Raw genomic sequence first — 12354 nt, forward strand, 5'->3', positions numbered from 1 at the left:
GGAACAGTTGATGTAAAAACAGAAACTGAGGTCCGTATTCAGTTAAATAATTGCACAAGTGCAAGGATTACCACAAGCCCCACGCACACGCCATCCCCAATCTGTTCCAAAGGGTTGGAGGAACCCCCTGAACATACACAGGGAAAAGAGAGGGGGAGAATGTTCCATTGCTCAAAGAGAAATCTTTGCGCTGACAGGATGTTCACCTTAGCACTACACTAAATACAACTCTTGAGTGACAGCCTGAAAGGTGAAATCTTTACTTGCCTATCAATGCCCATGTCCAGTTTCACCTCCATTTGTTCCGTGATGTCCTTTTTCTTCTGAAGACATTCAGAGAGCTTAGGGGAAGAACTGTGACAAATCAAGGGAGAAGTCATTATCTACGTGAATCAACTCCAAGCACCGGAGATTCCAAAGCAGTTGGATCTGCAAGGATGTCTCAGCTCATCCTCCCTTTTATTTTCGCCTCTCATGAAAGAGGCCTCCAAGTCACAGTTTCCCAATGAGAGTCATTCAGAGGTAATGTACGGCCATCGTGTTTAATCGCCTTATACTTTATGACTTGTGTAAAGCCTTTTCTGGGCACCAGCATCTGACAGCGTTTGCAGAATAATCTCAGTTTACAAATTAACTATTTAATCAAAAAGAAAAAGCAAGAGCAAATTTCTAACCCTTGAGAGGATTGCATGAATAGGTAAGTGATCTCAGGATGGAGGCTTCTGCTAGATCAGGGAGCAAGACATGCCACCATCAATCCTCCTCCAAAAACCGCAGGACCCTTTACTGCCCTCCTCCAAATCCACTTCCATGAGTGCTCTCTTTCCTACAGTCTTTGCCAACAACAACTATATCCCAGTCTACATCTGTGTTGGAATTGCTTTTTAATATATTTTTAAACCTTTTTTTTAAAAAAAGATGTCTTGAAAGCTTTTTAAAAAAATGTTTTTAAAGATGTTTTGTTTTAATGTATTTTAAAGTCTGTTTTTATGATGTTTTAAAGTGTTCATAGTGCTTTTGTTTGCTGCCCTGGGCTCCTGCTGGGAGGAAGGGTGGGATATAAATCAAATAAATAAACATACATACATAAACATGTGCAGTAAATCAGGGCTTGTACGTAAATGGGCATAATCACATGGCTAAAACCTAGAGATAAGGAATGGAAAATCCACACCCCAGTTTGCAACTCAAGGGCAGGCAGGCTTCAGGCAGTGAGGACAAACCACTGACTCACAAGGTGCAAAGAAGGATCCTACTGTATCTTTACCATGCTAAAGCAGGTTTCCCGCTTGTTCTGGACCTTCTTTATGGCCTCAGCCAGGGGATGATAACACTTTTTCCTTTATGAAGGAATATTCACAAGTCAGAATGCAAACTCTAGATGGCTCCTGGGCTCAAAGACACAACACGTAACCTACCTGACCAATGGCATCAGGTGGTCATTGAACTGTTTGTCAAAGAGATGAAAAATGGTGTTAGCCTGGTTCACGACATCCAGGAAGTAAAGGTTTGCATTTTTGGCATCAGGGGAAGGAATGCCTAGACGCAAGTAAATAATGAAACTAGTAAAACCATATGAAGGAGGCCAAGCAAATAATCCAGTCAATAAGCAACACTGCCAGAGATAATTAGAAAATTGACTTTAAGCTGCGTGAAGACAAGTGTTTGATTAACTCTATTTAAAAAAAAAAAGTTGAGCATAGAACTATTTTATTTATTTATTTATTAGATTTATTAGTCGCCCATCTGGCTGGTTGTCCAGCTACTCTGGGCGATGTACAGAATAAAAACATACAAATACATTAAAACATTAAAATCTCAACAGTAGTAATAAACCTAACCCACCCCAAAAGCCTGTCTGAAGAGCCAGGTCTTCAAGGCCCGGCAGAAGCTCATCATAGCGGGGGCATGACGGAGATCGTTTGGGAGGGAATTCCACAGAGTGGATGTTATTTCTAAGCTATATACATATAAGAGTGTTTTATTTTACACTACATTTTATTTGTTTAGTTTTTTTACATTACCGTTGTTTGTTTGGAGCCTAAGCCACTAAGGCAAGTATGTTAAAATAGTGCACCCTAAGACTAAATGACATTTTTCAAATTGTATAATTTCAAGAAAAGGACAACAATTTTAGCTACTTTACAATATAGTATTTAAAGGGAATAAAGGCAGTACTGCACTTACCAGCCAGCCCAGTTTCCAGAGCATAATCAATGTGCTCGATACACAAGAAGTCCACAAGCAAAGAGAAAACTCTGAAGGCGTTTTTCGGCAAATCTGAAGGGTCTGAAAGCTTTAAAAGTGGAAAAGAGCCTGTTAGCACTTTTGTAGCATTGAGATGTGAAGAATTCTGTGCAAACTATTTCAAACACAAGACTATTTTGCATGGATTCATGCAAATATCAATAAAGATCATGAAACTATGGAGAGGTGAGGCAACATGCAAGTGGCAGGTTTGTGTTAGCATCCCAAGAACCCCTGCTTTTATTTCCCAGATAAAAAGTCTAGCCGTCCTGGGCTCCTACTGGGAGGAAAGGCAGGATATACATTTCTCCTTTTCATCTTCTTCAGGTGAGGCTGTCAATGTGCTGAACCGGTGCCTGGCTGCAACAATGGACTGGATGAGGTCTAATAAACTGAGGCTCAATCCAGACAAGACTGAGATGCTGCTAGTGGGTGGTTCTTCTGACCAGATGGTGGATGTCCAACCTGTCCTGGATGGGGTTGCACTCCCCTTGAAGGAGCAGGTTCGTAGCTTGGGGGTTCTCCTAGAACCATCTCTGTCACTTGAGGCTCAGGTAGCCTCGGTGGCACGGAGTGCCTTCTACCAACTTCGGTTGGTGGCCCAACTACGTCCCTATCTGGACAGGGATAACCTGGCTTCAGTTGTCCATGCTCTGGTAACCTCCAAATTAGATTACTGCAATGCACTCTATGTGGGCTGCCTTTGAAGACGGTTCAGAAACTGCAGCTTGTGCAAAATGCAGTGGCCAGATTGGTAACAGGGACCATATGGTCCGAACATATAAAACCGATTCTGGCCTGCTTGCATTGGCTGCCTGTATGTTTCCGCGCTCGATCCAAGGTGCTGTTTTTGACCTATAAAGCCTTACATGGCTTGGGACCACAATACCTGATGGAACCCCTCTCCAGATAGAAACCCACCCGTACACTACGTTCAAGATCAAAGGCCCTCCTCCAGGTGCCTACTCCAAGGGAAGTTTGGAGGGTGGCAACAAGGGAGAGGGCCTTCTCAGTGGTGGCCCCCAAATGATGAAATGATTTCTTTGACGAGGTGCGCCTGGCGCCAACACTGTTATCTTTTCGGCGCCAGGTCAAGACTTTCCTCTTCTCCCAGGCATTTTAGCATGTGTTTTATACTGTTTAAATTTTTAAATTGTGTTTTAAATTGTTTTTATAAGATCTGTTTTAAATTGTATTTGTTTTAATGTTTTTAGTTACTGTAAACCGCACAGACAGATTCGGCTATGAGGCGGTATACAAGTATAATAAAATAAAATAAATAAATATAAATTCAATAAATAAATAAATGGCCCTTGTGGTGATGCTTAGAGATGTACAGAATGCATCTGCTAAAGGGGGAGTAGCCTTTTTTCAGACCAAGACCCACACTGCCTTCTGGGCAACCTTCTGAGGGCCACATGGCTGTGGTGGGTGGGCAAACGTGGGAAGGAAAATTTTGCCTTTGTACAGTAGGCTGGTTTCTAAACACACACACACACACACACACACACACACACACACAAACACACACACACACACACACACACACTCCTCTACCTTTACTCCCCATCGGGACAAGCAAGAAGTATTATCAGAGTTCAAGGACACATTGCCAGCCAGACAAAAACACTCAAGGGGAGTAGGAAGAAAAGTTGGCGAGGGGAGAATTCTGAGGGCCACAGAGAGGCCTGGAGGACCACATTTGGCACCTGGGCCCAAGGTTCCCCACCCCTGTGCTAAAGTCTCCAAACATTCCATCCACCTTCAGAGTCCTGTGCAGCTCCTTGTATTTTGCACAAAACAACTCTTTCTGCTCCTCCTCTTGACCATCTCTCCCTCTCTCCCAACTCAATACTATCATCCTTTCCTTCAGCAATTTCTACAAATGCTGAGAGCCCTTGAACATGGAGGTGAGCTTTGGAACCTGGACTGATGATCTCAGTGATCGAGCTGGACATAAGAGCTCAGACAGAAACATTTCATCTACTCATATGCCACTTTTCTACTGTTTTTTTTTTTCAAAAGTGGCGTAAAAACATATAAAAAACTATTAAAAGATGTAAAAACAGCAAAATACAGCAGAGACTAAGATCATGCGTACACATTCACACGCACAATGGATTTTAGTAAATCATTAGAGATATTCTAAAATAATTATATTGTGCCTATACGTACCCTGTGGCACCTTTCAAAAGCTTGTTTAGTTTCTTGCAAGAGATTAACCACTACATCCTGGGACAGGAAAGTCTCCCCGTGGGTATCGATACTTGGGCCCAATGGCAGGTTTGTCCGTTGCCGTATCCTCTCTTTGAGGTCCTGAATGCTAGAAAGAGATGCCCCAAAGTAGAACCATTTATGCAAGTAAAGTTACTTGAGTTAGCTTTTCAGACACACAAAGAACATCACTAGCAACTTTACATCACTAGCAACTTTGCCGCCCTGGGAGGAAGGGCAGGATTTAACTCAAATAAATACATAGAGCAAGCAATTATCTTGAGTTTTTGAAAAACAACAACACACATCAATGCAGAAGAGTTTAACTAAAAAATGAAATGTATCTACATTTGACCAAGAGCACCCTCTCTGGCTGGAGACAGACAATGTTTTTAAGAAAGATGACGGATATGGCAGAGGCAAACTTACCTGTGGGATACAGACCCATTTCTTTCGTCCTGCTATTGTCTCTTGTCTAACAGATTTTGCAGGTTCGGTTGTGCTTCTGAACCAGCAAAGCCTACTGGACCAGGAATAATCACAGGACAAAGATGTGAATGAGCCCACCACAGGCCATGATGACTCCCGTCTGATTGATTGATTGATTGCATTTGTATACTGCCCCATAGCCGAAGCTCTCTGGGCAGTTTACAACAACATATTTCCTCCACCACCCTCTTAAAACCTACAGCTTGACTCCAGACTTAGCCTCACTACCCTATGTATGGCAAGTTAGCACAGCCAGGAAACAGAGAGGTGGTCTTGGTGGCAATTATCTGCAATGGGGAAATGTCTTTCTGCTGGAGTATCACTAGAGCCTGGACAAAATCCCTGTAGCTAATATTTTAAAGCAAAAGCTGTGGCTTTAAAGTGGGGTTGAGAACACTGCAAATTTAAAATTAACCAGAAAAAAATACAGTAAATAAGACTGAAAGCCAAAAAAACTTACCCTCCACTTCCAATGGCTCTCTTTTGGTGGTTTTTCGACTCATAATAGCGCTGTAAAATCATGGAGCTCCTGCTTCTCAAATAACCAATTTCCACCTCAATGTAATTCTCCAAGTAGGAAACGAAGATGGATTTGATAAGCTTAGACAAGAAAGTCTGCTTATCAGTGCCCAAGTTAAACTCCATCAATTTGCTTGAAAGATTAGTAGTCCTTTATGTTAAGGAAAGGGGGGGGGAGAGAAGGAAGCAATGTATTTATAAGAATGTATTCAGGAATAAAGTTTTTGCAGTGTTCACTAAAGGGGAGTAATGAGGAGTCTGGGTACACCTAATGGCCCAGCATTGCTGAAACTAAGCAAGTGTGGGCCTGGTCAGTCCCCTGGATTGGAGAGCCCCCTGTAAGAACAGGATATAAGTTGAACAAATCAGTATTTTTAAGTTCAACTAGACGAGGAGTAGCCAAAATAGTGCCCTCCAGATTTTTAGGACTAGGGAGTTGTGATGGCCCTCTGATATTGGCCATGCTGCCTGGGGCTGATGGGAATTGTAGTCCAAAACATCTGGAGGGCACCACGTTGGCTGCCCCTGAACCAAAGAATGCCAGCACCAACTCCTCCCAGTTTATTTGTATTTGACTGGAAAAAGAATAGCTTGCACAGTCTAACACAGCTCCCCATACCCTGTTAAAATTAGCACTGCCCTCTCTGTTTATTTAGCATGAAGCTTCTTATTTCACGAACAGGCACCAACCTTCATGCGGACACAGTGCAATCCTCTCTTTCCCCAGCCACCCCCCTGCCACTTCTCTTCCATCGTCAATCAAAGCTTTTCTTCCCCTCTGAGTAAAAATAGTCTTGACTATACTTAGATCAAATATTCACCTGGAGCCACCAACAATAGTCACTTTTGTCTGACAGGTTTCTTTTGATGCTAGAAAGCCCTGGCTATTGACACTTTTTGAATACCACAGCGGCAGAGTGGTCTAGCCTTCTCCCCAGTCCTCATCGTCCCCTTTCATATTCTAGCAAAGTTAGGCATGTGTGTGCATGTAAAGGGGCACAGCTGTCAGGAAGCACATCTTTTTTAAAAAGAAAGAGGATTCAGTTCAAAGAACAGCCCGCTGTTCTGGAAGGAGGCAGCACCTACGGACAGAATATATCCACAAAAAGCTGAAGGAGGACAAACCAAATGGGACAGGGGGAGGAAAACAGACCTGGGCCTTTCCCAATCTTATAAATGTTGTGATTTAAAAAAAGGTATTACAAAACAGCACCAACCTTGTATACAGTTCATGGAGGTTCTGAAGATACTGCTCCGCATCAGATTTCTTATGCTCTTCCAACTGTTCTTTTATATAACTCTGAAATGAAGGCCAACATTTCCAGTTATCTATCTTTCTTAAGGACGTAGGCAACCTGTACAGTGATATATAATTATCCAGTTTGGGAGAATTTCTTATCCAAGTCATTGGGAGTTCTCAGAAAAGCAAAGTTTCCAGAATAATCAATAGCAATATCGCATGAGAATATAGGAAGCGCCCTGAAGCTGAATCAGCCCAACAGTCCATCTAGTCCAGCATCCTGTTCTCACAGTGGCCAACACCAGATGCCCCAATGGGAAGCCTGAAAGCAGCACTCTCCCCTCCTAAGGTTTCCAGCAATTGGTATACAGAGCTATACTGCCTCCGACAGTGGAGGTAGAACATAGCCATTGTGGCTAGTAGCCACGGATAGCCTTATCATCCACAAATTTGTCTAATCTTCTTTTAAAGCCATCCAAGCTGGTGGCCGTCACTGCCTCTTGTGAAAGCAAATTCCATAGTTCAACTATGCACTGCGTGAAGAAGTACATTTCCTCCATTAATCCCTGCCATTTCAAAAGCCACACTCTTTTATTTCTGCACTGATCAATTTCACCTTTTCACTGTAACCTAACCACCACTGTTCTCCCTCTTCATCTATATGCCGGAGGAAGGTGGGGAGTGGAAATGTGGCTATTTTTATTCCCCTTCTACCATTTCCACTAACGTGCTGCATACACTTCCCCTTGAACAACCCACCTCCCCATTACATAAGAAGTGCCAAAATATCTGAATGCTCAATTAACTACAGGTGGACAGACGGTCAGCACAACCATCGGGGAGCTTTGGCCTACTCACAAATTGTTCCTCTATCCCAGCCTTTCCCAACTAGTGGGCCACCAGATGTTGTTGGACCACAATTCTCATCTTTCCTGACCATTAGCAATGCTGGCTGAGGCTGATGGGAGTTGTGGTCCAACAACATCTGCTGGCCCACTAGTTGGGAAAGGCTGCTCTATCCCTTCTCCACACTAAGGGATACAGCCAGGGGGGAAAGCCCAGGGGGTCCAGAGAGAAAACAGCGCAGCTCATAAGCCAAGGGACAACAGGCAATGAACCAAAGTAGCTGCTCTCTGGCACGTCAAGCTCACTTGGCAGCTGTTTGAGGTGGCATTCCGTTCTTACCAGCAAATTGTTCCACAATCCATTTCTTGCCCATGCATGCAGGTTCTGTGCAGTAGGTCATAACTATTTTCAGTGTGCAAATGGGAACCTGAGGCTGTTTGTGAGGATTAGCCAGTTAAGCCTAGCATGACTACAGGCAAGCTAGAGTTCAATATTCTCCACACATGATGACTCTAGCCAAGGGAGAGACCAAGCAGGAGGCACAGCACAGAGCCATAACTGCATATTCTGTATCAAACTCAATGCATTCCTTCACTAAAAAAATTGCTAACATTTGTTGTAATTAAGGTCTGAAAAGTTGCTACAGATAACCATGGTGGGCAGGTATGTACTACGCAAAGAACACAATGAAACAAAATGATTTATATTAAAAAACACTTGAAACTGGGCAAAAAGCTTTTTAAAAGTACAAGTTCTTGTAAGTCACCTGAAGTCTGATTTCAAAGATATTCTGGATAAGTTTGGCCATTACAGTCTCTGGGCTGCTAAATATGTCGCCAACCTGCTTGTTCACATTCTGGCAGAGAACAGCAGTATCTTCAAATATATCATTCCTCAAATAGGCACCCTGTATATTAGAATAAAATCAGGAGAAAGTTTCCACCATTAAAATATCCAGTTGAGAAACAGCAACATATTTATATATATATATATCCTTTGTTAACAAAACCTTACCTCTTGGCACTGTTTTATATACACATCAACACAGTGGGAATAGCCCTATGGGGGAAAAAAGAGATTGCAATTCAGCCACATTGTTAGTATTGTTAATGGCTGTTTCAAATTCTATTTTGGTAGGGGCACTGGGTGAGGAGCATCCTTCCTTCCAGCTCTTTCTTTCCTCAGTACCCTGGGAGCTCTACACTGAAGATATTAGCAGGAGAACAAAATAGATGGTCTATTGAATAGACCACTGGTCTCTCCCCAAAAATGCAAATGCTTATTTCAGCCCCATATGCAATATACTGTACTTTTAAAGCATTATCATACCACCTTAAGCAGTCATGGCTTCCCCCAAAGAATCCTGGGAACTGTAGTTTGTTAAGCTTGCTAAGAGTTGCTAGGAGACCTCGATTCTCCTCCCAGAGCCACAGCTCCCCAAGTGGTTTAATAATCAATCCCTCTTCCCAGGGGCCTCTGCAAATTGTAGCTCTGGGAGGGGTATAGGGATTCAGGAGAGTGTTTAAGGTGGCATGATACTGCTTTAAATATATAGTACAGATGGGGGCCTTAGTTTGTCAATCTAAACAGCCTGTCAGGCCTACAATTTGCAGAACAAAATGGGTAGCGAAGGGCCTGGCGCTATTCGTTCAGAACAAGGCCTTCGTTATGAAATATTTGGAGCGCCAAACTGCTTCACCTTGAGATAGGTAAGAAAAGAATTAACAGGAAGTATTAACACTTCTGTTATTAACAGTATTAACACTATGCCCCTAAATATATGTGCCTTTCCATGTAATTGGTGGCCATGTAATCATGGCCACCAATTGCAGCCCACATAGATCTTACAAAGTGCTTCCAAAAGATACTCAGTTTTGAGCCTGGGAAAGTTTCTAGAGAAAAAGAAACCCACACTTGTGGGGCAGTCACTGACAGTTCCATTCTATGGGTCCCAGTGGTCTGAACATGCACACAGATGTTTGACTCAAATATGGAGTTCTCTGTCAAGACAGAACAGACATTTTGATTCAAAGGACCTTTCCCCGCCACAAGTTGTTTACAGCTGTGTTAAAAATACAACTAATAGTATGTTTCCTGAATTCCTGATTTGCATTGTTAGATGTGAGAACGCTTTTTTGTAATATTCATGTGAGTTTTATATAGATATAGATATACACTGTAATTATGTTATATTCTATCACTGTATTTTTGTTCTGTATATGATTCATTTGTGTTTTCATTTTATTTACTATTATTTTTTCATTAGAAGTATTAGCCACTTGGTACCCAAAAGTCTCCAAGTGATTTATGACTTGTTTAGATTTATTGCCCAATTGCGTTACTTACAATGCAGATTATTGATATTATTGTTATTACTATTAGCAGTTGTATTGAATGTAGAATTTGTATTTTTATATAATACATATTAATTTTTCTCGAGATGTATGCTGCTTTGAGATTTCTTGTAATATCAAGTGCTATACAAGTTGAATTAACGAACAAACTGCGAGATGACAGCATGGCAGCACAGGCCTTTGCACATCTGCATGTGTTTCCATCAGTTTGGGTGAAGGATCAGAATCACACTACTGGAAACATACTGGAAGGAAGGACTGCACAGTTTTTTGGGGAGGAGTGAAAGAGAAACTAAGAAAAGGAAATGGCGCAAGCTTTTGAAATGATAGGTAGGACAGGAGAACCTTGTGACATTGAGCAGGGGGTTGGACTCGATGGCCTTGTAGGCCCCTTCCAACTCTACTATTCTATGTGACGTTCCTTGCAGTAACCACTGACTGCTACCCATAAACACCAGTGCAACTGCCATCCAGACAGGTAAAAAAATAAAAAATAAATAAATAAAAGTACAAAAATAAAATGTGTAAAGCACAAAACAAACAACTTTTCCCAGCAGCAAAACGTATTGCTAGGAAACTCCTTGCTGGAGCCAAGTAATCTGGGTGGATGAAACAATGGCTGCAATTTGGAAGGCCCTGTTTTGAGCTAAATTCATTCAGGTACCTGTAGGTCAAAAACCAAACTGGGCCCAGAGTGGCTGAGGTTGCAATCCTACACATATCTCCTTAGAAGTAAATCCCCCTGAGTTCAATGGGGCTTACTCCCAAGTAAGTGTGAATGGGATCGCAGCCTTAGAAAGACTCGCTGCTTACCTTAAAGTGAAGCAAGACTGCAGCTACTTCTCTCATCCTGTAGATTTGCCCTCTTCTTTGCGCACTGGTAAACTCCTGGATCAGTTGGCACTCTAAATCATGATACTTACCTGAGCACAAAGAGGCAGGGGGTGAGGGGTAAAATAAAATGTCACCATTAGTGAAGAAGGAGCAACAAGATCATTTGCAAGTAGATTAAACAAATCAAGGGCAGCAGAGAGGGGAACTTACTTGCTATTTTGGATTTTACTTCAGAAAACCTGTTGACAAAACAACATTAAAAATTAAAGCCCTCTCATTTCAACCTTCTAGCCAAGAGCCACTTCACATTGCATTTTTATATTTATGTGTCACCTGCCAAGTCTCAATGTGGTCCACAACAATATATTAAAATATTAATATTCAATACAGTAAAATACATATCACACCATTAAAACGCACAAAAAAATGCAAATAAAAAACTGGGGCAGAGTTACAATTATAGTATAAAATTATAATTATTTTTTAGTTGTAACATCCAAGATGTTTTAGGTGGCCACTAAAACATGTAAAACACGAATGCAACAAGATGTGTGGGCTACACAAGCACACTCTCTCAGAAGATGGACTTGAGAGCCACTCCCTGCCAAGCTATACTTTGAGGTCTCCAACCTTTTGGGGCCTGTAGGCACGTTTGCAAACTGGAGAAACTGTCATGGGCACCTCATACACACTGCAACCGAGAACCTACCACATCCTTTTCTACTGGCAATAGAGTGCTTCTTTCAAGCCTAATTTCAGCAGGGGGAGGGGACTCTGTGGGTTCAGTATTTTTATCTGTACAATTCTAACAGTCACAAACTTCTCTACCTACATTTTCAAGGGGAGGTCTGTGAGGCAGCAGGCTCAGAGACACTGCTAGAAGATGTACAAGACAAACTTTCAACATGTGCAGTGAAGAATTTATAGCTAAGCAAATTTCCCAGGACAATTTCAACCATGCAAGTTCTTCCTCAGGGGCCATCCCAATCAAGATATGAAAGTAGCCTTCTAGAGAGCAAGAGACTAGAACATTTCTGCTTTATCTTAGTTGTGATTTTCCCCAGAGAAGAATTTCCAAGTTCCAAATGTGTCAGGAATCAGCTGGGCAATAAAATTATTTTCCATGCACACTGGTTTCTACCTTTCAAATCGTCTTGCCAGGCAGCGTGGCCCTCCTTCTATCTGAAATTAATGGCTTAGCTGCCTGACGTTCTGCTTCTAATATTATCCTGAGTTATAGAGCATAGGCAGAGGACTCCAAGGCCAAGCTCCAAAACAGGAAAGACAAACAACAACAAATAAACGCAGCCTTCACTTAAAATAAGGACGGCTAACTTTTCTTTTTGCTAGAGGGTCACATTCATCCCTGGCCAGCCCTTCAAGGGCAACATGCCAGCACAGGGTGGGTCAAAAATGGGTGTGCCCACCCACTCTTCTCCCACCCACACCCACAGAGCTCTGTACAGATCAACTGAGGAGGGAAGGCTATCACCCCTTCTCTGCTCATTAAATGATTAATCTGATGACTGGGGAGGGGGCAATTTGCATACGTATCAGAGAGCTGAGCTCCACCCACCCCAGCACTGTTGGTGCTGTTTAGTATACTTGCTT

General features: G+C 42.2%; 1 protein-coding gene across 1 annotated transcript in view; it reads right to left on the bottom strand.

Moving 5' to 3' along the window:
* EXOC5 (exocyst complex component 5) overlaps positions 1-12354 on the bottom strand; it is a 35425-nt gene that overhangs the window by 5834 nt on the left and 17237 nt on the right. Inside the window, exons 6-15 of the mRNA XM_061612487.1 lie at positions 10954-10982; positions 10723-10832; positions 8570-8614; positions 8322-8462; positions 6687-6769; positions 5411-5620; positions 4423-4570; positions 2188-2296; positions 1419-1539; positions 268-354 (exon numbers count right to left, since the gene is read on the bottom strand). Coding sequence (XP_061468471.1) covers positions 268-354; positions 1419-1539; positions 2188-2296; positions 4423-4570; positions 5411-5620; positions 6687-6769; positions 8322-8462; positions 8570-8614; positions 10723-10832; positions 10954-10982 — 1083 coding nt within the window. The remainder of the gene's footprint in view (positions 1-267; positions 355-1418; positions 1540-2187; positions 2297-4422; positions 4571-5410; positions 5621-6686; positions 6770-8321; positions 8463-8569; positions 8615-10722; positions 10833-10953; positions 10983-12354) is intronic.

Source organism: Rhineura floridana, chromosome 2 (genome assembly GCF_030035675.1).
Source record: "Rhineura floridana isolate rRhiFlo1 chromosome 2, rRhiFlo1.hap2, whole genome shotgun sequence".
Taxonomy (NCBI): domain Eukaryota; kingdom Metazoa; phylum Chordata; class Lepidosauria; order Squamata; family Rhineuridae; genus Rhineura; species Rhineura floridana.